Source organism: Pelobates fuscus, chromosome 3 (assembly GCF_036172605.1).
Source record: "Pelobates fuscus isolate aPelFus1 chromosome 3, aPelFus1.pri, whole genome shotgun sequence".
Lineage (NCBI taxonomy): Eukaryota > Metazoa > Chordata > Amphibia > Anura > Pelobatidae > Pelobates > Pelobates fuscus.
This window is the reverse complement of record NC_086319.1, coordinates 164,985,660-165,012,678: the sequence shown is the minus strand read 5'-3', so window position 1 is coordinate 165,012,678 and position 27,019 is coordinate 164,985,660. Positions and strand designations below refer to the sequence as shown.

The following is a 27,019-nucleotide window of genomic DNA, read 5'->3' as shown; positions in this document are numbered from 1 at the left end:
GACATACTATCTCATAAGAGTTTTGTAGGCCTGTTCTTTATGGTTTACACAGATGGAGATTGTTGCTGTGGCCTCCCATATATCTGCCCAGTCTGATGGGTCCTCTGCTGGGCCGAGGTCCCTCTCCCAGGCCGACACGTACGTGAGTGCTCCATATTTTACGTTTTGTATTATGTGGGTGTAAAGTGCCGAGATTTGGCCCTTTTGAATTGGGGCTTGCATGCATTGTTTCTCAAAGGCGGTGAGTGCCGTTATACCCGCTGTTGTATTTTCTGGTGTTGCTAGGAAGCTTTTGATCTGTATATATCTGAATAAGTCAAATGTTTGGAACGGTATCGTTTGTTGTAGTTCGGGGAATGGTGTAATTTGCTGGCCCTTGAAGAAGTGGTAAAGGCGCGTGAGGTTATTGTCCTCGTAGTGGGTGAAGTCTTTGGGTGTCATGCCTGGGGGGAATTGTGTGTTGCGGAGTATTGGGGTGAGTGGGGACAAGGGTGCGGTGAGGCCACTTTTGTGTGCGATTTTGTCCCATATTTTAATTGTGTTGGTCAGCGCTGGGGTCGTTCGTGGCATAGGGGGCCTGGCTCGTTTGGGTAGCCAGATGTAGAGGGATGGGTGGTCTCTACCGAATATATCGTGCTCGAGGTCTACCCATCTTTTGACTCCGTATGGAGCGTGCAAGTTTTGGGCTTGTGTTAGTTGTGCTGCCTGGTAGTAATGGATAAGGTGGGGTAGGCCCAGGCCTCCTGCTCTGTTGGGTACATATAGGGTTTGCCTCTTAATTCGTGTGCGTCTGTTGGACCATATAAATTTGTCTATTTGCGTCTGTAGACGCTTGAAGTCTGGGGTGGAGAGTGGGATTGGGAGTGCTTGAAATAAGTATAGCAGTCTGAGAAGGAGATTAATTTTGACCGCGGCCAATCTGCCTAGCCAAGATATCGGCATACTTTGCCATGTGGTGATGTCGTGTGTGATTTTCTGGATGATTGGGGTGTAGTTCGTGGCATAGCTTTGGGAGAGGTCTGCTGGTAGGGTGATGCCTAAGTATTGTATGTGGTTGGGGTTTAGCCTAAAAGGGTACTTTTTTTGAATGTGTATAGGTAGGTAGGGCTTCTGTTTTGTCTGTTAAGTTTATAACCGGAGATTTTGCCGTATTGTTCTAGAGCTTGGATAAGTGGTTGCAGGGAGGATATTGGGTCCGTGAGGGTGACCAGTAGGTCATCTGCATATGCGGCGGTTTTGTATTCTTCTTCACGGATCTTAATGCCTTTTTATAGCTACGTTTCGTCTGAGGTTCTGTAGGAGCGGTTCTAAAGATAAGGCGAACCAAATCGGGGATAGGGGGCATCCCTGGCGTGTTCCGTTGTGTATAGTGAACATGGGTGGTTGCGTGAGGGGTAATATGAGACTGGCCCTCGGTGAGGCGTAAAGTGTTTGTAGTGCTTCTAGGAAGCCCGTAGGAAATCCGAATTTCCAGAGGGTTGCGAAAAGGTATGGCCAGAGCAGTCTATCAAAGGCCTTTTCTGCGTCCAGAGATAGTGTGAGGGTTGGAGTCCTTGTTGTTGTTGCGGCCCAGATGAGGTCGAACGTTCGTCTGGTGTTGTCGCTGGCCTGTCGTGTGGGGATAAAACCAACCTGGTCGGGGTGGATGAGTTGTGTTAGGTAGGGGCATATCCGGTCTGCCATGAGTTTGGTGAATAGTTTTATGTCTACATTGAGTAGGGAGATGGGCCTGTAGTGTCCCGGGTCTAGGTGTGTTTTGTTGGGTTTGGGAAGGAGGCATACTGTGGCCTGGAGCATTTCTTGTGGTAGTGGTTTGCCTTGTAGGATGGCGTTATATAGGTTGCATAAATGAGAGGAGAGTGTAGGGGCGAATGTTTTATAGTATAATCCCGTGAACCCGTCTGGGCCTGGGCTTTTGTTTGGTTTGAGCGATTTCATGGTGCCTGCGTTCTTCTGGTGTTATCGGGTCTATCAGTTTTTGTGCTGCTTCATTTGACAGGGAAGGTAGCGGGGTGTGTGTCAGATAGTGGTCGATGCGTGTGTTGGTGGCGTTTGGATTCAGCCGTGTTTCGGGGTCGTGGTCGTATAGGGACATGAAGTAATTTTGGAATATTTCGGCTATCTTGTTGGGGTCCTCCGTTATGGTTCCGTTTGGTGTAGCTATTTTGTGTATCTGCTTTTGGGCTGTGCGTTGTCTAAGCTTTCGTGCCAGTAAGGTGTCGGCCTTATTGGCCTTGTCATAAAAAAGTTGTTTGGACCACAATAATGCTTTTGTCGAGTCCCTTTTCATGTGTTCTTTAATTTCGGTCTGGCATTGTGTAATCTTAGCAATCACTTCTGGAGTGGGGTCGAGTTTTAGTTTAGTCTCCAGGGTTCTGAGTGTCGCCAGAGTTTGTTCCAGGTGGGCGAGTTGTTTTTTCTTATGTATGGTGGCTTGGTTTATTAATGTCCCCCTCATGACCGCTTTGTGTGCCGCCCATAAGGTGCATTTGGAGTCCACCGAGTCTTTGTTTATTTCGAAGTATTCGGTAAGGGCTTTATCAATCGTTGCTCGGATCTGTGGGTTATGGAGGAGGGTGGGGTTGAGTCTCCATGTCCATGGTCGGCCCGTACCTGGGGTGGTGAGTGTTAGCGTGGTGTCGGCGTGGTCTGACCAGGTGATCTGGCCGATGGAAGTGTTCTTGAGTGAGGGTGCTATCGCCTGGGAAATTGAGATGAGGTCTATGCGGGAGTGTGATTGGTGTGGGTGGGAGAAGAAGGTGTAGTCTAATGTCGTGGGGTGTTGAGATCTCCATGCGTCTATGAGGTGGGTCCGGGCAAGGAATGCCGCGAAGAGTTTGTCGTCTTTTGCCGTCGGTTGGCGTTGTAGTGTGTGGGTTCTGGCTCGGCGTCTATCTACAGTGGGCGATGGGGTGGTGTTGAAGTCTCCTCCGATGATCAAGTGGTGGGAGTGAATAGTGCCAGGTGTGCTCGGAGGTTGTTCCAGAATGAGCTGGTGGGTTTGTTGGGTGCGTATACTGAGGAGAATGCATATTGTTGCGGGCCAATTTTGCCAGCTATTGTAAGGTATCTATCTGCCTTGCGGGTCGGCAATGGTGTGGTTGACTGAGATGGGGCATGACTTCCGTATTAGGATAGCTACTCCATTTTGTTTGCCTGTTGGGGAGCTGGCGAAGTGGTTCTCCCGATAGTGTCGGCTCAGGAGAGGGAACTGTTTGGCTTGGGTGAAGTGCGTTTCCTGGAGTAGGAGAATATCTGCTTTTGAGTTATTGGCCCATCGCATGAGTTGGTGTCTTTTGGAGGGGTTGTTTAGGCCTTTACAATTGATTGATAGGCAGGTCAGAGTGGCCGACATCTTTCGAGGTTAGGGTGGTTGAGTAGTGGGTGAGGGATGAAAAGGGGAGAGAAAGAAGGGGGGGAAGAGTGTTGTGGGGTGACGTTACCTGGTCTTACTAGGCTACTGCCAGGTGTCGTGTGGGCGGAGGGAGTTTCGTGTGTGAGCTTGTGTTGGCTGTTTTAGTATGTGTCCTTATCTCGGTCTCTGTCCCGAACTGGGTCGGGGAGAGTGCCGGGGGTGTGTTGTCTGTGGGAGGTCTTGGGGGTAAGACGGCCGGTGTACCTGGCGCAGTCCTCCCCGGGATTCTTCAGTTGTTAACGTGCGCTGTCGGGTGTGGTATAGTGGGGAGTGGGTCCCTTCTGAGGTCCCGTTGTGCCTCCCTGGGTAGGGTTGCTGTGCTGTTGCGTTCGGTGTGGTTGGGGGGGGTAGGTGGGTGGAGGTTTGTGGGTTCACGTTGTGGTGCTGTGGCAGGTGTGTGGGGGGGCTTGCCCCCACAGCTGTTTACTTGCCGTGTATGGTTATATCATAGCCCTTTAGATGTAGTCCCTGGTGTGGTCATTGGTTCGTGATCTGTTGGGGAGGGATCGATGTGGTTTCCTCTCGGGTCAGTGTCCGTTGAGGTGGGGAGGTGTGTGGTGGGTTCTCATATCTCGGATAGTTGGGTGTCGTTATAATTTATCGCTTGGGGCCTATCTGAGTCGGTCTGTGCGTGGGTGGGATGTTTTTCGGTCCCCTGCTCGGGGGTTTGTGGTTTCAGGGTGTGGTGCATGTTTGTCTACGTGTTGTAGCCCGGTCGGTCTCCAGTTTGGGATGCCATGGGTGGACCCTTTTTGCGTGTGCTAGATCGGCTAGTGGGGGTCACGTCTCGTTGGGGTATCCTGGGGTCGTAGACCGGTGTGGTCTAAGACGGGTTTCTGTAGTCCGGTCGGCGTATCTGGTTTGGCCTCTGTCCTGCTATTGGTCCGTGGGTCTCATTGGTGTCGTCCTCGGGTTTTCCCTGGGAGCTTATTTGTCACTTGTTTGTGGTAGAGGTGTGGGGGGTGCCCTCGTTAGGACTGGTCGTCCGTAGTCGTCTGGGGGATGGTGGCGTTGTTCGTGGGTATCTAAGTAAGGTGCTCGGGTGGGTCGCCTCCCTAGCCGTGGTGGGTGGGTGCCTAGTCGTCGGGTCAGGGTCTTAGGATCATCTGTGCTTGTGGTACATTTTAAGCAGGGTTGGTGGGTTTGCCAAGTTTTCAGTAATATACATATGATATACAACACATTGGGTCGTAAACATTCAACCTTAAGCAGTATACAGTAAACATTGAACAGTAAATTTACCCTTAGCCTGCTATATGATTCTTCCCTTTACGCTGGACCCCTTATGTGTTCTTTTGTTGGAGGGAACGGGTGGGTCGAGTGATTTTTGTTGTGGGGGTTGCCTTGCTGCCCTCTGTGCCTGGGGGGTCTAGTGGGTTGTTGGATTTGCAGTACGATTGGTGGGGTGGGTATGGCCCCTTGGGTAGGGAACAAGTGGTTTTAGGTTGTGAACCTCTCCCCATCCACCCCCCCCGGTGCCCCGCCCCCCCCCGCTACATGCCGAGGGAGAGGCCCCCAGCCCCGGGTGCCCTCTCCCAGCCTGGGTTTTGTTGTGTTGTCACCCCTTCAGCGCTGGGTGTTGGGTTCAGGTGTCTCCTTGGTGTAGGTTTTTATGTGGTTTTGGCGGGTTGTTCAGGCGAGGCATCCCGTGGGCTAAGGTGGGCGGGCGGGGGGGCGGCCCCGGGAGAGGCGGGCCCGCAAGGCAGTCGGCGGGGCATTCATGGTGCCTGGGCCCACAAGACCAAAGGAAAATAAAAAGTTTTACATGCGGCGCACCCCACAGGTCGGGTTCATGGCCCGTGGTGTGTTGCCCTCCTAAACTTTTGGTACTGTTTGTAAATATGAGTGACCGCAGCCCTGTGGTTGCTCATGGCCCTCGAGGGTTCACCGTGCCCTGGTCTACGCAGGCTATATGTCCCGTCTGTAAGTGACTAGCGGTGTGTCCTCGATAGTGTTGGTGGGTGCAGTACTACGTTATGAGGGCTTTTTCCGCGGGTTTGGATGGCCAGCCCCCGATGTGCTATTTCGCATGCGGCTTGGGGATTAGTGCAGTGGGCCCCTGTGGTGCCTGCTGGGTACTTCTCCCATTTGCCGAGTAGGTGCGGATGGGGTTATGGGCTGGACTTGTGGGGGTCTGGTGTGCGCTCTGTGAGTTTAGACTCTCGCGCTCATACTGTGGCCGGGGCTGGGAGTGGTATGGGGCTCCAATAGTAGCTGTGCTAAGGAGTGCCACTGTAAATTTTGTTTTGCTTTTCTCTGGGCCCAAGTGATCATTTTTAAATGGATAGTTGAACAACAAACAATAAACTTAATACTTAACGGTCAGGAACTGGAGTAAATTATGAGTGTCCCTTGTGGCATAGCCGGGGGACCCCATGAAGGGTATGGGGCTCATTTCATGTGTCCATTTGGGATTGTCCTTTAGGTGCAATGTAGGGTCTCGTCTTTGTTTGTTGTCTGGTTGGACGAGGTCTCTGCTCTCCGTGTCTGCCGTTTTCTGCGGTTGGGTCGGTGGCTGGCGCAGGTTGGCGTAGTGAAAGTCCAATGTGGTTGGCGAAATCCTACATATCTGATACCTGGTGGAGGGTGTATGTCTGGTCGCCCTTTTTGACGAGTAGTTTAAAAGGGTGTCCCCACATGTATCGCCATCCTTTCTCTGTGAGTGCCGTCGTTAGAGGTTTGAGGTCCCGGCGTTTCTTCAGGGTAGTCGGGGCCAGGTCCTGGTAAAAGTGCAGTGTGTGTCCCTGGTATATTGGGGGGTTTTCCCTTGCTGCTCTCATAAGCTGCTCTTTTACAGGGAAGTATAGGAGCTTGGTGATGATGTCTCTGGGTGCGTTCAGGTTGAAAGCTGGGGGACGCAGGGCTCTGTGTGCCCTTTCGATGTAGAGTTCTTGTTCAGGCATGTCTGGCAAAACGGAGTGAAAGATGGCCCGGACCGTGGGTAGTATTGTCTCGGGCGGGACCGACTCCAGCAGGCCTCTTATCCTGATGTTTTGTCTTCTTGAACTATTGTTGAGGTCCTCTAGGCCATCCTCCAGATACAGGACCCTTTCTTGTAGTGTTTTAATTTCTCTGGAATGCGTCTCGGTCGTGGCCTGTGTTTCTAATATTTGTGTTTCTGCACGGTTGGTGCGTGAGGCCAGGCCCTCCATGTCTCCCTTGAGACCGGCAATTTGCATCTCTAGGGCGGTCGTAGTGTAGGCCTTGATGTCGTCCGAGGTCTCCTTGAGCATCCTCCCTAGGTCCTCCTTTGTGAGGGGTGTTGTTCGTTCGTCTGCTGGATCATACCTGTCGGATTCGGAGCCTGATTCTCTGGGGCCTTGTGATAAAGATGGCCGCCCGTCATCTTTGCTGCGGAACAACGTGGCCACAGACGGAGTGGTTTCCCATCGTTTTTTGGTGCCTCCCATGGGGTAGGTTGGTGAGGGGTATGTGGGGTGGCAGTAGGTCGGGTTTTGGTGGCAAGATGCCGTAGTTTAGTCGCTGATGTTTGCGGATTGTTATCCCGGGGTCGGAGAGCTAAGGGCTCACGCGTCCGTCTCCATGAAGGGTTAGGCTCCGCCTCATTTTAGGAATTTTTTATGATATCTTTATTGTTTATTGACAATATAAGGTCAAATTTTAACTAAGCTAATCAATTAATATGATCACTTAAAGGGACATGCATCACTTGACTTTTAGAACCAGCAATAAAACACTTACACAAACAAAAATAAAGAAATAACAATTTTGAATAGAATGTAATAAACTTGGTCAGATTGCATTGCTGGGCACACCTCTCAGCTACATGAGGTTCTTCATCATCCCCCATTCCTCTTGAGTTTCATGTGCACTAGCATCAGCCACGCATGAAAAGTTATGTGCACAATCATAATTTTTGCAAATTAAAGAATAAAGAATGCTGATAGCCAGGGAATAAAAAAAATGACAAATATGTGTTTGTGTGTGTCTGTGCACACACACACACACACACACACAGTTTTACACATATCAAATTCATACAGCATATAGAAGGATTTACTGAGCAGAGCATTGTGTAGTATGTAGCGGAGTACTCAAGACGAATATCTAGTTTCCTTCCCTTGGTTAACTCAGATGATTATAGCAGCCTATCCGAATTGACTTGATTACATAGTTGTCAAGGTTGAAATAATGGCTAAAGTCCATCAAGTTCAAGAAAGAAAACTATTCTTTTATGCTGTCCAAAAAATAATAAAAATAAAAATAAAACCCAATTATAGCCATTCCCAACTGTGCCACAAAAAGGAAAATAAATCCCTTTTGACTCCCTAATAGCAATCAGATTTCTACTTGGATCAACAATCTGTTTACATACATATCAATTATATGCTTGAATATTCTGTTTATGCAAAAAAGAATGCTAGCCTTTTTTTTTGAAGGGACACTATAGTCACCAAAACAACTTTAGCTTAATTAAGCAGTTTTGGTGTACAGATCATGTCCCTGCAGTCTTACTTTTCAATTTTTCTGCATTTTTTTTTCTGCATTTTTTTAGGTAAATTACTTTGTTTAGGCAGCCCTAGTCACACCTCCCCGTATGTGACTTACACAGCCTTCCCAAACACTTCCTGTAAAGAGTTATCTAATAATTACATTTTCATTATTGCAAATTCTGTTTAATTAATAATTTATTATCTCCTGCCATATTAATAGCTTGCTAGACCCTGCAGGAGCCTCCTGTATATAATTAAAATTTAATTTACAGAGCAGAAGATAAAAACTTTAAAAACAAGTGACATCTGATTGGAAATCAAACCATTTGGTTTTCATGCAGGCTGTGTCAGTCACAGCCAGGGGAGGTGTGGCTAGGGCTGCATACACAGAAATAAAACTGATTTAACTCTGCTCTAAATGTTTTCCAGCTGGTCGACTTGGACAAAAATTCAAATGAGTATGAGAAGGTGAAATATTTATTCCACAGCACTCTAGCCACAGTGACAATCTTGAGCATTGAGCGAATTCAAAACCCATCTCTTTGGAATGTTTACCAGAGGTAAGGATTTTCATAAATCAGTTTCGGCCAAGACAAGCTACTCATCTGGCACAGTTCAATATAAGAATCAACTGGTGCCAGATGGACCCAGAATTGTTTTGCCGTCACTTTGCTGGTTTGAGGCCCCCGTCTTGTGCCCCCTGTAGTTCCTCTTCTCACTTCTCCGACTTGTGCCCTTGCGAGACAGACACTTACACATCTCACCACTCCATCACCCCGCACACACGACAGGGAGGCGGGCAGAGGTACAAGCTGGGCAGACCCATTTCATTTCTGGGCAAGGCTCTGGTGTGCAATGACTTTAATGCGGGGGTATGCAATTTCACTGCATGCAGGGCATTGCACATCTGCTCCAGAGCCCACACCAAGTCCACATGTCCAGCCCGATTGTCACCTAAGAAATGCCTAACTGAGGTTAACATTGACATCCTGGAATACTATCTGCATTCACACCCAGCTAGGCATCTGGTAGATTTTCTGGTGACGGGTTTCTCACAGGGGTTTCACACGGGCCTTATCACCATCCCCACAGGTACACTTGAATTCCCTAACCTATTATCCGCATCCATTGACCCACTTACGGTGGACCACTTTCTGTCCACGGAAATCAAGGCTGGTTTCATGATCGGCCCTTTCCTGTCTTCACCTTTCTCATCTTGGCGTACCAATCCCATCAGGGTAGCCATTCACAAATACACCAACAAAAAACATTTGATTATAGACCTCTCTGCACCACACTCTTCCTCCATTCCCAGCATCAACTCCCTCATTCCCGCTGAGGAGTTCTCACTGCACTACGCTAAAATCGACGATGCCATGCAAGCTATCATTTCAGCAGGTAGTAAGGCTTGGTTAAGCAAGACAGACATATCCAACACCTTTAAACTGCTCCCTATTCACCCTTCACTATGGCACTTGCACGGTGTTAAATGGAGGAATAAGTATTTTTTCGCTACCCGGCTAACGTTTGGCTCTAGGAGCAGCCCTAAGTTATTTGACATCTTCGCAGAAACCCTCTGCTGGCTGCTCCTAAACATAATCAGGTGTCCATCAGTCATCCACTATCTGGATGATTTTTTGTTGATTGAACCAGGTTCACAAACACCTAACAGTATTCACACCATCACAGCCCTTTTTACGACACTCGGGGTCCCTCTACCAGGCTCGTTTTCTTTGGCATAGTATTGGACATCACTACCTTCCAAGCCAGTCTACCACCAGACAAACTGTCCCACATTAGGAACGAAATTGTCCTGTTCCTGCGAAGTGTTGCGTGCACTAGGAGGGGACTCCAGTCCTTTTTGGGGTCCCTCAACTTTGCATTCCGCATCATTCTGCAGGGTAGGTCTTTTGTCTCTAGGCTACTTAATTTCCGACTCCTGCCCTATCATTCTGGAGGATCCAGCCAGGGCAGATTTACACATGCGGAGTAGATTTTTGGCCGAATGGAATGGGATCTCTTTGTTCATTCCCCCACTTTCAGAGCACTCACCTTCAATTTACACAGACGCAGCAGCACACACATGGTTTGCAGCCATTTTCGACAACCACTGGTTTAGGGATGACTGGCCCACTGAGACGTATGCCATGCAGGCCTTTAGAGAGACTGCTACTTTGTTAGAGATCTACCCCATCGTGCGGTCATCTTTGGACCGGCAAGGCAGTTAAATGCTACTCTGACAACTCCGCAGCCTGCGACATCATTAACAAAGGGCGGTCATCCTCGCTAACTATTATAAGGCTGATTCGCAGGCAGACTTAGCTGGCAGCAACCTCTCAGTTCTATCTAATCTGCATTCACATTCCTGGTGTCCACAACACAGCCACTGACGCTCTTTCACGCTCTCAATTTAAGGTCTTCTTTCAGGCACTACCTACGGCCCACCACCTACCATCCAGGATATCACCATTCCATGAGCTAATCTTGGGCTAAGCACACAATTACACCACGCACAGGTACTCACGCTCCATGCAGTTTCACCCAACTACTCTATCACTCACGCCAGGGCTTTGTATATTGTAACAATTTCACAAGCAGAGTTTTACGTGAAACAAGACTTTACAGTAAAACTATGGTGATTATTGCCTCTTCCTCTAACCTACACCTTAAAGTTTCACTATTCCAGATTTCTCTACCTATTACCAGAGTACTTTACCAGGTCCTCACAACCTGCCCTAATCACGCACCTTTCTTAAACCTCCTACCCTGACACTCCACTATTACATCTCCAAGGGCACCCACTCACTATCAGACAAATTCATTATTTCACTACAAACCCTACCATTAAAGTTGAGCTACAACATGGCTTCCTTCTCTGGTCACTCTTTCTCGCATAAGCGCTGCATCAGCAGCTTCAAGCTCTTACACCCCAGTCCACATCATTAAGTGACAAGGTCACAGGTAATCCTCAATTCAGTTATGTATATAACTCAACCAGAGAGAAAGCTTCTTTCAAGCTTTCAGTATACACGCTGTATAAACTTGCAATAAAGTGTGTTTTCTTCTAATCCTCTTTTGCCCTCTTTTAATTACAGGCCTACTCGCACGTTGGTTTCGGCACACCTCAAACAACTTTGCTTCTCCTTCTACATTCAATTACGTATTAGAAATTCTGAGCACAAGTTGGAAGGCCATTTGGCCTGAATTTGTGGGAGGAGTTATGACCCCTATTTAAACTCCTTCCCCCCTACTTACCTTTGTCGTGCAAGCTGTTGTCCCCACCCACCTACACCCATCTATATTTACAATTCACCTTTGTGGGCCCTCTTTTTATTACAGGCCTACTTGTACGTTGTTTTCGGCACACCTCAACCAACTTTGCTTCTCCTTCTACATTCCATTACATATTAGAAATTCCGAGCACAAATGGCAGGTGTGCAAGCACGCACATAATCATGGAGAACTTCTAAGGATTCCCAATGAGAAACCTCTGATAGTCTATTTCAAATAATAAATGAAGGGCTTGTTCAGCGTCAGCTTATGTGTGCGCGCACTGCATATTATTCTGAGTAGGAGGTATGCAGTGGAGAAAGAGGGAGGTGCACTTAGTTATAGTTTGCCTGTCACTTTCATTAGCTCATTAATTAACTTTAAATGTCCTGGTTTCTCATAGAAATCGGCACTTTTATAAAGTGCCTTTGAACTGTGATACTCCTCATCCATGAAGCAGTTCAGCAAGCTGAAGAACTTTATGGGTGTGGTATGAACCTTTAACAATTTGCAAAAAATGTTTAGGCATAAACTAAAATTTGCAATGCACTGCATACACTGCATACAAATAATTTGCTGAATGCATCTCAGGTCCTCAAGCATTTTTCCGTGAGCAACCAAGAACCAGTGACTCATCTGATTCAATATACTAACAGCAAATATGTGCAAACTAAACAAAATTCTGGAATGACTAAAAAAAATAACAAAAAACTAAATCTGAATTTATACTTAGATCCTCAATGCTAGAGTATTTAATTGTTAGTTGTTTTCCACAGGCAAAAAAAGGAGATGAACAAGTGTAAAGATGGACGAGTGGTGGATGAGATACAGTTATTTCATGCAACCAGTGACAGCCTGATTGATACTATATGTCAGCAAAATTTTGACCATCAGTTAAATGGAACTATGAACAACAAAGGTAAGAGAAGGACAATATAGCATGGATGGAAGGGACAAGGATGATGTTTGGAAATATATCTTTATAATGAAGATATGTAACATTATAGATTTTATAAAGTATATTTGTGTTTCATGTTCTTCAGGAATCTCTTTTGGAAAAGATGCATACTACTGTCATATCTTCAGCCCGAAGGAATTCTTTTTGAGTCACGTTATGTTTATAGCACGTGTCCTGGTGGAGAATCTTAAAGAAAATGGGAGCTCTTCTTCCTGTGTCTGTGTGGAAAAACATCAAGTCTACCCAGAATATGTCATCAAATACATATGATTTTGACATTCACCTTCAGAGAAGTATTAGAAAAGGGAAATATTTGACTTGTATCTTCTAGTGCAGTAGTGGGCCTGTATCCACTCTACAGTTGTCTAATCAGCTCCCTGAGTGACCCTGTTGATTTTTTATAATAATATATTTATTAATAGTGTATCTAGTATATAATATAGTGATAAATAATAGCATACTAATTTAGTAACATTCCCCAGCGTCCATTTTCCAAAGACATAAAAAATATTGACTCTAGTTGTTTCTTCTAACCATGGCCTGAATACATTTTCTTAATAAGCTTTTTAAATAATTTAACATTTTTGGATAAACTTTTAAAATTTTGAAAATATTTAATTTTCATAAATATTTTTTTCTATATGATATGTTTTTAGATTTTACTATTTTGAAAAAAATATTTTTAAACTTTATCCAAAAATATTAAATAATTTCAAAAGCTTTTTCAGAAATATTAAATCATTTGAAAAGTGTATCCAAAGACATTAAATTAAGGCCAGTTTTCCAAACACATCATGATAAAAATTACTCATTATTCAAGGTACTGCGATGGTCTACATTTTTTTAAATGTGCTTGTCAAGATGATTAACATGATGTTTGTTTACATCTCTGAGACCACTTCTTATCAGTTCATGTTTTTCTACTTTTTTCTAAGCAGGTATTATTAACCTGCTTGAGATGCGTTTGGGTTCTGTAAAAGGCTATCAGGGACTGGTCTGATGCAATATAGTTGACATCCTTTAAATACACTATAATACAGCATAAGATGAAATAGAAGAAGAATGAGACATAATGCATTAATGAATTTTATTGTGGGACTTGTATTAGTATTTGAAGATCATGGTAAAAAAAAAATAGAAGATTTCTTTAAGAAAGTGGTCTGGAGAACCTGGAATTCATGATTGGAAAGTCTAGGGATATCAATACAAGAGCAATGTGAAACAAGCCTGGTCAAACACAGAATCATTATAAAACATTAATAATGCACTTCAGCATGTGAAACTAAAATCAGGCAATGTTCAAGGTGAATATAGAAATCATTCAGCTGTGCTACAATACTTTATAGTACCTGCCTGTAATTATTGTCAGGTAGAGCTTGATAGGGCCATTACAGATAAAAGAAGAAGCGCAGAAGGAGCGACCAACTCTTGGAAACTCAATGCCGGTTTGGAGACTTACATAACTTACACCTGGGTAAAAACATCTGTTATTTAAATGTATGTTATGTATCTATACGTGCTGTGTGTTAAGCAATCACTGGAATCACTGAAGCATTAATTAGAAGCACTAATTTTACAAGTATTTCTGCACATTCCAAAAAACAACAAAATTCTAGTGTTTTATCTGCCTGTTCTACATTAAAGATGCTGAGAAACTGGAAGTCTGGGATTCAGCAGAATACCTAAAACTTCAATATTTTATTGCCTATGTAAAGATAAAGGTCATCTGCACAAAGAACTTATTAACCAGGAAACAACAGGAATCAGTGTGGACAAATCCATAGAATTTTTTAAAGTATCATATACTGCTTTGCTCTCATCTTTGTCGCCATTAGATGTGGATATTCTACTATAATAAAAACCTATGAGAAGACTTGTGATTAACTTTTTGCCTTCACTTTTTTCATGAAATTTAGCTACAGTTGTGATAGGGTCTTGGGGACATTTCTGTAATACCACTGTATCACCTAAATGCTTCGTAATCTATGGTTTATACATTTATGTAGATGACGTCACCGACATGCTGGCAACGAAGCCAGTGTGTTTGTATCTCTGAGGAAGTTTGTCCTGTTTGGGGATGCATCTTAAAGAATATTTCTGTTTCACCAACTGAAAACTTGCATATGTCCCGGCTTGAGTGGGTGACTTCAGGAGTACTTGCTGTATTTCTATGATAGTGGCCCTGAGAGCTTTTACCTGGGATTAAAAAATGGCTTACAGACTTAGACTCCCTAACATTAAAGGATCACTATAGGGTCAGGAACACAAACATGTATTCCTGACCCTATAGTGTAAACACCACCATCTAGCCCCCCTGGACCCCTCATGCCTCCATAAATATAGTAAAAATCTTACTGTATTCAAGCCTGAAGCTGTAAATCTGCATGCTGTTAGACTCAGAAAAACAAGCAGACATGTGGTAGCCTGATCCAATCACAGTGCGTCCCCATAGGATTGACTGAGACTGACAAAGAGGCAGATCAGGTCACTAAGTAAAGTGATTGTGATCATCTTACATGGGTCACGGAAGTCAACCAGTGCTGAGCAGGCATATGCCACCCTTGCGCTAGAGTCTGACGCGTCTATGTCAGACTCCGACCCTGATTTTGACCCTGCCAGGTGCTCAGATACATCATCACTAGATACAGTGTCTGCTGCTAGTGATGTATCTAGTTATGTTGTATCTGTGCCTGCTAGTCCCCCTGCCAGAAGGAGACGTGCTGCTTCAGCTGGCAGAACTGCTGAGGAGTGGGTAGTGCCTCATCGCCAGAGGCCAGACATCCCACCCTTTACTGCAAATCCTGGCATTCATTTGGATGTCGCAGGATTTAGCCCTCAGCAGTTTATGGAGGTGTTTCTGGGCGATAATGTATTGGGGAGCATTGTCGCCCAAACTAATTTATATGCCGATCAGTTCTGCAAAACCTGACTCTTTTTTGGCAAAGCAGCAATGGGCCCCCATCGATGTGCCAGAATGTAAAAGATTCTGGGCATTGACTATGCTGATGGGCATCATAAAGAAGCCCTCCATCCACTCCTAATGGAGCAGTAGCCCCATCTTTTCTACCCCAGTTTACTCCCAATGTATGTCGAGGAAGAGGTATGAAATGATTCTGAAAACATATGGTTTGACGGGGTAAATTACATAGGCCGACTACAAAATTTTTCCAAATGGGATATGGTTGCATGATGGCCAGCTGTGAAAATTCCAAGTTGTAAAACTGGGATGCGCACCCTGCAAATAAGGTATTTTAGCCCACAGAGAACCCGACACACCTATGCATGGGTGGTATCGCTGTACTCAGGAGATGTTGCCGAACACATATTGGGGTGTCCTTTGGCAGTAACACCTAACAGGAGCTGAGATTCTATGCCTAAAGTAGAATGTGTGTGAAAAATAACACAAGGGGCAGGGCCGGACCGCCGAGCTGGACGGTCGCAAGGGTGATCAGCTCCGGCAAATCCCTCTACTTTAAGCCTTTAAACCTACAAATTTCAGCCTAAAAGCTGACCGATAGCACCAGTCCTTGGCCCAAAGGAGGCACTGGATCCAGGGAGAGGCTGGCTCCTTGAGCTTCAGTCCCCTGGAGGAAGAATCTTTGAAACCCCAGATAGGGCCTACTCCGGCGGTGAGTGGGGCGGACGGCCGCTGCCCCACTATCCCGCCAAACGATGCCTGACCTGAAGGCCCGGAGCAGAGTTGATCTGGCCCTGTTCCCCCCCCCCCCCCCCTCTGGACCGGGGGGGGTGACCCCGGTCCTTGCCCTGGGACCCCGACCGCTGCAGTACAATCAGGGCCCAAGAACAAGACCACGCTGATCAGCGACCCCGGCACCTCGCACAAAATGGCGGATGCCATGCGCGCAGAAGACAGAGAAAAAGAATACTCTTCCCTCAAGCTACAGCCTGACAGCACAGACCTTGGACAGAAATTCACTTGCAATGCCTCAACAGGCCAGAAGCTGGCGAAGGGAGCACAACGAGACAACACTCACCGCACGTAACAGGCAAGCGACTCTGAGAAATAACAGGCAAGTGACTCTGAGAAACCTTACCTCTCAGCCGACTGGTCTCCACTGTAACGAGCCGCACACCTCTGCCACAAAGCCGGATATCCTTCCCCAGCATTCCATGAAAGAGCCGCGATAAACACCTGACAGCCGGCATGCAGCAGTGGCTGGAGAGGCGCACGGATGACACCCCAGAGTAGAGATTCACATGGATGTCCTGCCTGGGTGTCCCGCCGAACTACACCTCTATACTATAGGGACTACACAGGCAAGATCCAGGACCCATGATGAACTGACCACAGGCCCCCCGAGGTGACCATGTAACTTACCACTGCAAAGTAGCAGCTCTGTCCTTAAATCTTTTACTCCCACTAGCCACTTGACAGGATGGAATGGTGGCCTGGTGCCATTAGTATTAAATCATAATGTGGCTGCACAAAGTTAGACACCTGCAGAATATTGTGCCCTTAGTTTAACTCAGCTAGACCGGTGAGCCTCAGTTAGCTACACCATGCTAAATTGTTTTAAAGTATTCTATTCTGTGAAAAGCGGCCCACTACTCTCTGCAACAGGGCCTGGTCTCCCAGTGGCAATAATAGTTTGTACCTTTCTAAGGTTTCACTAGCCTATTCTAATAACCTGTAACAATGCAAGGTCCTAGCAAGCCATGTCTTAGACCCGATCTTAGTGATGCTAAACGCTTGGCCATCTCGACAAGGTATAAAATGCATGTCTGTATACGCTTGCGCTGCGACTAATTCTTGTTTTACGTTTTAAACCAAAAGATGTGTGCAACTACTCATGACATACTGAGTTTATACTTGAAGTCTGTAACCATTCATAATGCAACTTAAATCTATGTCAATGTTACGCAATGTTTGCTTTCACTGTTTTAACACAAAAAAATTACTACCCAAACGTTTGACAGAGACTGGTGGTAGAATTAGTGCATGTAAAGTGTTAAAATGCCACCATGTGAAATGACCTAGGGTGTCTACTTTTCAAAAACATACGGTTTGACGGGGGTAAATTACATTGTCCGGCTTCAAAAATTTTCCAAATGGGACATGGGTGCATGATGGCCAACTGTGTTTTTTTTTTCAGCATATTTTACTTTTTATTTCTAGTAAATTATATGATATGATGAAAATAATGGTATCTTTAGAATGACCATTTAATAGCGAGAAAAACGGTATAAAATATGTGTGGGTACAGTAAATGAGTAAAAGGCAAATTACAGCTAAACATAACCACTGCAGAAATGTAAAAAGAGCCCTGGTCCTTAACTGTAATAAAATTGAAAAATGGCCTTGTCACTAAGGGGTTACGCCTCATGCCTCAATAAAAATGTGATTGACATAAACATAAATACATTCAGACACATGGTGTGAAACCAGTATAAAAACATTCATTACCTTAAAATGAAGCGCAGTTACAAACTAATAGCGCTGAGTGGAACAGGCCAAAAGCAGCACAAATTAGTTATGTGGACATACTCTGGTGATGATTGTGTCCGGAGTCCTTCCCCAAGGTAAGCTGCAAAAGCAGAACCTGGGTGCTACGGGGAAGCAAATCTCATGTCTCGAATCAGAGAGTAGGTAGAGGTGCAGAGCCCCGATCTGACCAGTTTCATCTCTTCATACTGACTTTAGCAAGAAAATATTTAATATATTACAAACTCCCCACCTATAAATATCAGTCCAATCAGTGCTAAACACTCCACCAAGTGAGTGAAGTTTTTCCGGATGAAAGTTTCACACGAACACCAAAACATCAACGTTTTTATGAGGATAGTTAGTAACAGTTATGTTTTATTTTTACATTGAACTAAGACCCTAGAGTGCGAACCTGTTTTGCTACTATTCTGTATGATATGCTGATCAGTACCAGGCATGAACCATAATACCCCGGAGTGCTAGTTTTGGACTATTATTTATATATATATTTGTGTAAGGGGCAAAGTAATTGTATAAGAAGTGAGACTTCAGTAGGACCAGGAATAGTATAAAAGAGCAAGTCGGTTGTGGTGTGCCGATACCGACGATACGGTAGGCCTGTAAATAAAGAGGGCCCACCAAGGAGTATGAAAGTAAAGTAAATGGAAAGAAAAGAGAAAATGTTGAAATGAGGAGTGGGTGGGAGGGGCATTCAGACGCTGACCTTGATCGGTAAGGAGTCAGGTAAGAGGTGTGGTTTATATAGGGGGTAAGTTAACTTAAGCCCCTCCCACAAATACAGGCCAAACGGCCTTAATACTTGTGTAAGGGGCAAAGTAATTGTATAAGAAGTGAGACTTCAGTAGGACCAGGAATAGTATAAAAGAGCAAGTCGGTTGTGGTGTGCCGATACCGACGATACGGTAGGCCTGTAAATAAAGAGGGCAAAAAGTGAATAAAAAAGTATTTATTGCAGTCAACAATATACAATTATCCAGATATGGCTTTAAAAGCATTTCTTAGTTCTTGTGTTGGTTTGGGTATATGTGTAGTATAGGCGGATGATTTCCAACGTCCCAATGCCTTGATGACGTGTACTGGTACGTTTGCGCTGGATGCGGTGGAGGCTGCTCCTATGCGAAACGAGTGACCAGAGTAGTGTGAAGGTTTGAGACCCAGCATAGTTAGCAGGGATCGTATATATCTCATGAATGCCGTGGTGGTGAGTACTGTGTGTTGCAGTTGGAATAACGGTTGTGATGGTAGTGCTGTGGTGTTAAGAAGATAGGAGTCTAAGGCTGCTACTGGACACCATTTGTTTAGGGTAGGGTAATATGTGATCTCTACTGGATGCGCATGTTGGCTTGTCTTTGATTGGGGTAAAGAGAGTATGTAGTGGTCGTCATGTTTTAGTAGGTGTTTGTGTAGCAGGCACCTATCCTTTTGATTAGTTGTGACGGTGGTGAACTCCCTTGGCCTGAGGAACCCGTAGAAGGCTGTATACATGGCTGTTTTGATGACTGCGTTGGCGGTGGAGTGGAAAGGTCTGCGATCTAATAGGTCGGATATTGACTGAAAAAGTTTATTGTCTATGGGTAATCGCTGTGGTGGTCGTGGAGGTACGGATTTTTGGATACCTCTGAGTATAATTTTTACCTGGTATGATGACATGAAGCTATGTGTGTTTTATGGTTAGTATGTGGTGTTGTATGCCTGTAAGATATAATTTGATTGTGTTGTATGATAAGTGTAATTTAAGGTGGCAAAAGGAAGCGAAAGCTATGATAGATGTCATGACGAATGGTTGTGATATGTTGTGATCTGCGAGAAATCTATTATATAGTGTGAAGGCTCTGTTGTATGTAGCTTGAGTGTTGTGTGAAAGTGCTAGTGTGGCTAGATCCCTGCTATGTTCCATTATAATGTCTAGTCCATGATTAGTTGTGAGAACGGAGGTGCTACTGTGGCTGCTTGAGCTGCTGACGGGTGTGCTTGTCGAAAGTCCTGAAATTTAAAACGAGACAGGCTGTCAGCTGCTACATTACTAATACCTGGCACATGAAAGCAAACCAAGTAGAAGTTGTGACATGCTGCCAACCACGTGAGTCTTCTAAGAAACCTCATGATTGTAAGGGATGATGAACGGCCTTTGTTGATTATGTGACATGTGGCTTGATTATCTGAGTGGCAGCGAACAGACATGCCTGACCATTGGTGTCCCCATGCCACAGCAGCTGCTACAATAGGGTAGATTTCAAAGAGGGCTGAGGATGTGAAAAACCCTTCTACGTCACGGACTTCTTCTGGCCATGTGCCCCAAAGCCATTTGGTACCAAAGATGGCTGCAAAACCCTTGTTGGATGCTGCGTCTGACCAGATGGTTGTGATGAGTTACCGTTTCCCGTAGCCCGTGGTTCGACTGGTGTCGTTAGAGCGGTGTCGGGAAGGCCTGCCTTGGTCAGGGCTCGAGGTTAGCCAGTCTGTCGGTGACCTTGCTCATGGAGCTCATGAGTGAGGCCAGCATAGCCTGGATGTCCCCCGATCTGGTAGTGCTGGGGCCTTCCCCTGCTTCCGTGTTGTCTGTTGTCGTGCTTAGGAGTCTAAATAATTCCGCTTTCCTTGCCGTAGCAGGGTAGGGAATTTGACGTCTCCGTAACTCGGTGGTAATGCGTGGTATTGTCCAGGATCTGATTGACGCTGGACTGGTCATGTCTCCCCTGCGAGAAGGTGTCTCGCCCTTAGCTGGGGTACTAGGAAGCGATAGCTCCTCACCACTTGCATGAGACATGTTTAACTAAAATAAAAGGTAAAATTATTATTTGACCCGGGTGTTTTAGTACTGGCTTGCTAGCTATGCCGTCAGGCGAAACCATTATGCTTGAGTTGGTGACTGGTGAGGCCCTGCTAGTGCCAAGTGGCTTGAGAGGCTCTATCTATGCGTTGGCGCAAGGGGATTTTTTGTGGCCACTGTTCGTGGTGGCCGATTGCTGGCCTCTCGGTGCTTTTACTCAGAAAAAAGGGGGAAGGGAGTGACTGGTGAGGCCCTCTCTATGACACATGCGAGGCGACTAGCTCACGAGTGGCCCGAGGGGTGTATGCCTCCGAGTATGAGGCGGGGTGTTGGCCTCGCGGGACCGCTAATCCGAAGCAAAGATGCTGAGAAGGAGATATTACCGTTTATTGGCCCCTATGACCCTAACTGCCAGTACTTATCTATTTATTGGGGATCCTATGGATATACCATGAGCAGGTGTACGTACCTGGTAGTATGATAAAAGATTCTAGTCAATCCGTTTAGGTGGCAGTAGATACCTGCAACTAAATAAATGGAACCGTATGAAAATAAATACAATGCATGTTCATTCTTATTAATGTATATCTGGTTTCCCCGGGGAGATCCGTGGGGGTGATGTTTGTAGGGTGTGTGATAGTTCAACTATCTTTATGTAAAGTAGTATTTACGTAATGATTGGTTATGTATATCCTAGTATGTGTTTGTGGATTTATCATTTGCAAATTGTTTTGTACAGACCTGTAATGTCCTGCTGCATGTATGCTATATTTTCAGAAAAAGTGATATGATCGTGTTCTACTTTATACGTATGTATCTTTCCCAGTTTAATATAATAATCATGTATTTATTTTGTCATGGGATATAACATGCATGGTGTGTTGGAATAAGCCTATAAGACATTAGTGATCAATAATGATCAATCGGCTATATATCCCGTCTGTAGTGTTTTGAGAGGATGTTCCTGACGTATGTAATAAAATGTGAGCTTGGTGTCAGGATTTGTATGTGGTAAAATATGAGTTCTATAGTATTGCCTTATATGAACTATATGTGGAATTTGTATGCTATTCTGTGGAGTTCCTTTACAATGGTTATGTTTATGTGAGCCCGATAATGGGGTGAAGAAGGCATGTATTTTACCCGTCTTTGTATGTACGGACCGGAATGGTTTTTTTAAATAGTTTTGGCGGTAAATTGTGGCCTGGCGTTTTTACCGATGCCGTGGGTCTGTGGGCTGGCGTGTATGTATGTGTAACCTGTCCTGCCGTGCGTTTAACCGCTTGGACTGGACGCCATGGAAAAGTGGGCGGAAATGCTTAGTTAGAATAGCAGCACTGTATGTGAGTACATGTGTACAGGCAGCCATGTACGCGACCGTTTGCAAACCGGCAAATTTAGTCGCGTGTGGACAGTAAAGTGAGGACCAGCTCAGCTATGTCCACCTCGTGGGAAACAGAAGGAATACAAAAATGGCGACTGGATGAACCGGAAGTGCATTCAGACGCTGACCTTGATCGGTAAGGAGTCAGGTAAGAGGTGTGGTTTATATAGGGGGTAAGTTAACTTAAGCCCCTCCCACAAATACAGGCCAAACGGCCTTAATACATATATATGTATATATATATATATATATATATATATATAGGAGAAAACAAGGGTTTGGCTGCACTCGCCTAAACATACTTAAATGGGGTGCTGCTGGGAGCCAATAAGTACAGTAAAAATGAAAATCCAGTGCCCTCACTTATCTACTAAACAGTTATTTTAGTGCTGAACAATTTTGTTAGTTTTATTAAAAACACCTAATCTGGGCAAAAATAATGGGGGTTTAGTTACATTATATGATCATACATTGCATAAGCCTGCCACAACGCCACCCCTCCCTGTTGCAGGTGCCTCATCTCAGGACCCTATTTAAGCCTTGTACTGCAGAGAACTCGAGATGGAAGGATTTCCCCAAGTGAGTAGCTCATTTAGCAGACAGAGTAGGACCGCCAAAGATGGGGTACATTGGCGTTGTGGCAGGCTTATGCAATGTATGATCATATAACGTAAATAAAAAAACGCATAATTTTTTGCTTAGATTAGGTGTTTTTAATAAAACTAACAAAATTGTTCAGCACTAAAATAACTGTTTAGTAGATAAGTGAGTGCGCTGGATTTTCATTTTTACTATATATATATATATATATATATATATATATATATATATAATTTGCCCTGCTTGAGGAAGTGTCTCCAAGAAGAGCAAATCAAGGAAAAGGAGGAGCACAGGTGAACCAGAGGTATGTATTACAGAAGTATATCACACACACACCTCTGTAAAGAGATCATGGTGGGGGAGCATAGGGCCAGGTAATTGATGACAGTTTCCCTTTACATTTGAAGTTCTCATTTTAGTGAATAACTCTTACTTTTACTATTACCAATAACTGTCATGGCGACATCTGTTATTTTTAACCCCTCTCCCGGCTCCTCTATACTTTATTATCCCCCCAGTCACTCCCAAATGCCTCTAGGTCCTCCATTTAATCTTTTTTTTACTGCTTAATTTCTTCTCTACTTCTATGTCCTATGCTCCGCCATCTTAGTGTTCCTGGAAATTACGTTTATTTAGTACATCACCTTCATCTGCCCACGCGGTCAAATTCCGAAACATGCCCAATCCACAGAATACATGGGCATTCGTTTTCATCTGAATTACGGATATTAGTCCATTTATACAAATGACAAATAAACGCATAGCAATTATAACGAATGAAACAAAGACGAATCGCTTGTTGGACAAAATTTTGAACATAGACTTTGTTCTTCATTCGTTTTTACTAGTGGGAGCTTCAGGCTCGTGGGTCCATTCTTGTAATATTTAAAAATAACAGCTTCCTCAATCACCCCACCCCCCCTCATCCCATGAGGGTCAGTGTTAGTATAAGGAAGTTAAATACTCCGTCCTCCCCTTACCCACTGTGCTGTGAATAGGGGCATATCTACCAAACAGCAAGAAGACAGTGGCTGCTATTGTTCCCCACGCCCCCAGACCCTAACCATTGGCGGCGAGTGAGGGCTAATTGGAAAATTAATCCCCCCCCCCAGCGATCCCAAGCACCAAATCAAACCCCTGTGACTAGGGTGTTGCAAAGCCCCAAGTTACCCCCTTAATAAAAAAAATACCCTACCTACGGGGGGCACCCTAATATTAGTGAGGGGGCAATAAATTAAATACCTGTAAAATCAAAAATTAATACTTACCATTAGATGTCTTCTTTTTTTTTTCCATCTCTTTTTTAAGCTCCAAAAAAGGCCAGATAAAAACCCATAAAGTTGCGTCTAAATATAAAAAAAAAATCCAGAAAAAAAAAAAAAAGTAAATTTTCACCCGGAGATGGCTCCACAAATACTGAGCTTGTAGGGGGGCAAAACCTGCCCCTACCCTATCACAGCCCCCCCACCCTGTCACAACCCTGTCACAGCCCCCTATACCCCGTCACAGCTCCCAACCCTTTCACAGCACCCCTACCCTGTAACAGCCCCCCACCATGGGCGCCCTCAGGAATTTTTCCCGGGGGGCGCATAATTATAATGACATCCATGTTTGACCCCTTTTTGACAGTGTCATGAAGGGGAGGGACATTGTCATTATCACATAAAGCAAGGGTAATTAGCGTTTTCACAACTATAGTGTCAGGAATACATGTATGTATTCCTGACACTATAGTGTTCCTTTAAGCAAATTAAAGGAACATTCTGAAAATTCTATGATGCCAGGAGGCCCCTGGGTGCTCTCTTTCCTTTCAGGGGCTAAACTTCTCTCAAATGGTTTAACCCCAAAGACTTCCTCCAGCTCCAGGTCGCTCAGTGATATTCGGCTTCTGAAACGGAGTGTCAGGAAGTGCAGATTGACATCAGGCATGGGTGCCACTGATTGGCTAGAGTCAGCTGATGCTCTAAGTCAATCGCTAGTTCCCGGTTCATAAAAATGTTTTACTTTTTGTGAAAGGGGAGCTATTGATTGGCTTAGAGTGCCAGCTAACCACTTTAGCCAATCAGCAACACCCTTACCCAACGGCACTCTGTGCTTCCTGACACTCAGTAAATAAAAGACACATTAACATAGATTTTTTTTTTTTTACCTGGGAAGATGAGAAGGTCCAAAGTTTCCCTGCCAGGCCCAGGTTCCAAAGCCTTATGATGTGGTGTCCAGAATAAAGTGGTGGGATCACTTCACTTGTCCTTTCTGCTCAAATCTCCTTTTCTTCTTCATTTGACAGTCTTCTTATTCTTCTGAAACTGTCTTCTCTCCTCCTTGGCTTCTTTTGCTCCTTTATCTTTCTGCTACTTTCTGCTTATTTTTGCGCCCTTCTGCTCTTTCTCTTTCAGATCCCTTCTGCTCCTTGCAGACCCATTCTGCTCCTTCTCCTATTTTACCTTTGTGCTCCTTCTGCCCCTTCTAGCTCTTTGCTGCCCCTTTCGATCCCTTCCTGCTCATTTGTGTTCCTTCTCCTTCCTGCTCCTTCTCCTATTTACCTTCCTGCTCCTTGCTGCCTTTTCTGCTCCTTGCTGTCCCTTTCTGCTCCTTCTCCTACTTTATCTTTGTGCTCCTTTTGATACTTTCTGCTCCTTTACCTTCCTGCTCATTTCTATTCCTTTCTGCTCCTTTTCCTACGTTACCTTTGCGCTCCTTCTGCCATTCCAGCTCCTTTCTACTCCTTGCTGCCCTTTCCAGTTTCTTGCTGGACCTTTCTGCTCCTCCTTTTACTTTACCTTTGTGCTCCTTCAGATTCCCTCTGCTCCTTTACCTTTGTGCTCCTTCTGTCCCTTCCTGCCCCTTTCTTCTCCTTGCAGACCCTTCCTGCTGCTTGCTGACCCTTCCTGCTCCTTGCCACCCCTTCCTGCTCCTTGCACACCCTTATGGCTTCTTGCAGACCTTTCCTTTCTTCTAATTTCTTAATTTCTTTTTTTATTCTTTATTTTCATTGTGCATGAAGTAACAATTGGCATGCAGGGCCACAACAGCAGCTGCATGCTTTTTCATAACATTTTAGCATTGTAAGGCATGGCAGGTTAAACAGCACATTTTTTTTTAAAGAAGAACACATAAAAATATCTTGCTTGAGAACTTTGGTAAATTAGTTTAGACATGCTAAGCTTGTCAAGTTTATAGTTAGTCTGGTCTCGTTTGAGGTTCAGTTTAAATACATGGCATAGCTGTACTGTGAGGGTCCAACATGTATGCTTATGCCTTTTTCTTTTCCCCCTCTTTATTTTTCCTTTTTTTCTTTCTTATATATATATCTGCTTAGATTCTCTCCATAAAAAGTTATGGACAAGCTACGCGTAATACAAGAGTCTTACACGTTATACATTAGCATAGTTATTTGTTCGTTACAAGATTATTAACCAGCATATTCAACCGTTGACACCGCCAGAGTAGGCATATTTAAAACCAAGGAGAGCAATAAATGTTTAACTGATGTAGATTAACTATTTTAGTATCGAGAGCAAGTGGTAGCTTTTGTTATGAGTGGCTAGGTCTACGGCCTTATCAGTGTCGCTCTGTGATAACAATAATTAACAAAAAACAGAAAACACAAAAACAAAAACATAAAGAGAACGTTGTCCCCCCGTGCTGTAGCAATTAGCCTAGTGTGTTCGAAGTGTGTGGGCCTTTGGTGCTAAGTAATACCTGGAGGCTTCTGTGTGCATCTGCGCTCCAGTGGCCATACGGGGGTAGGAGTATTATGTCTGTGTCCCCTTATTACAGTACGTGTTGAATGTAGTACTAGCGTAGTGTGGTAGTAAGCATTTGTGTTGCTATAGTTTTAGTGTCAATTAAACAGTGCATATTGCCACAGTATGGTCTGGTGCGGTCTTAGCAGAGTTTGCATGGGTTGGAGTCCGACTTCAAGTGGTGGCCTTGGCGTAAGGGTCCGAAGGCCGCCCCCGGGGCATAAACTCTGGGGCTTTTGCGGCATTTCCTCCGAGTGTGCTCGTGTGGTCTGCTGGGTGCGGCGCAAGTGTGAGCGAGCCTGCGGGTAAGTTGAGGAGGCCCAATGTCCCAATTGCTTCCTGCATGTCGCGTACAACATATTTGGAGTCCCCTTTTTCGATGTGTATGGTGCAGCTGGGTCCCCAGCGGTACCTGATTTGGTGAAGCCGGAGTAAGGCCGTGAATGCGTGCATGGTGTCATGATGTGCGCTGCTATGTTCTATGTTTGGACTTGGCTTCTGGTATCCAGTACTCCTTTTACTATTCTTGTTTAGTATTTCTTGGTTTTTGGTTTTCTATTCTGTGTCTGGTTTTCTTTATTGCTGGGTTTCTGGGTTCATTCTTATATTCCGTCCCTGGATTTCCCAGTCTCTTGGTTTCATTTAAATGTTTGTTTTTTTGCCACACCTGTTGTTTGCCATTTTCCCTTTGGTTCCAGAGTTCCTGCAGGCAGCTGCTCAAGACTTCTGCCCTTTCTTGCAGGTAAGTACTATTGGTCTAGTATGGTTCTTTTAGTGAACATTAGGCAGTGTAGGTCCTGCCGAATATGGGGTACATTGGCGTTGTGGCAGGCTTATGCAATGTATGATCATATAGTGTAACTAAATCCCCATACTTTTCTCATTAGTGCTTAGTTATGCCTCCTCTTGTTTTGCCTAATATATCTTGTCTTGTTTTAGTTTGTATACCCAGTCC

The 27,019-nt window shown here is 44.8% G+C and overlaps 1 protein-coding gene across 1 annotated transcript in view; it reads left to right on the top strand.

Moving 5' to 3' along the window:
- The window catches only part of LOC134601682 (uncharacterized), a 152,922-nt gene extending 140,475 nt beyond the window's left edge, over positions 1-12,447 (top strand). Inside the window, exons 15-17 of the mRNA XM_063446197.1 lie at positions 8,299-8,429; positions 11,916-12,058; positions 12,183-12,447. Coding sequence (XP_063302267.1) covers positions 8,299-8,429; positions 11,916-12,058; positions 12,183-12,367 — 459 coding nt within the window. The 3' untranslated portion in view covers positions 12,368-12,447. The remainder of the gene's footprint in view (positions 1-8,298; positions 8,430-11,915; positions 12,059-12,182) is intronic.
- Positions 12,448-27,019: the final 14,572 nt, after the last annotated feature.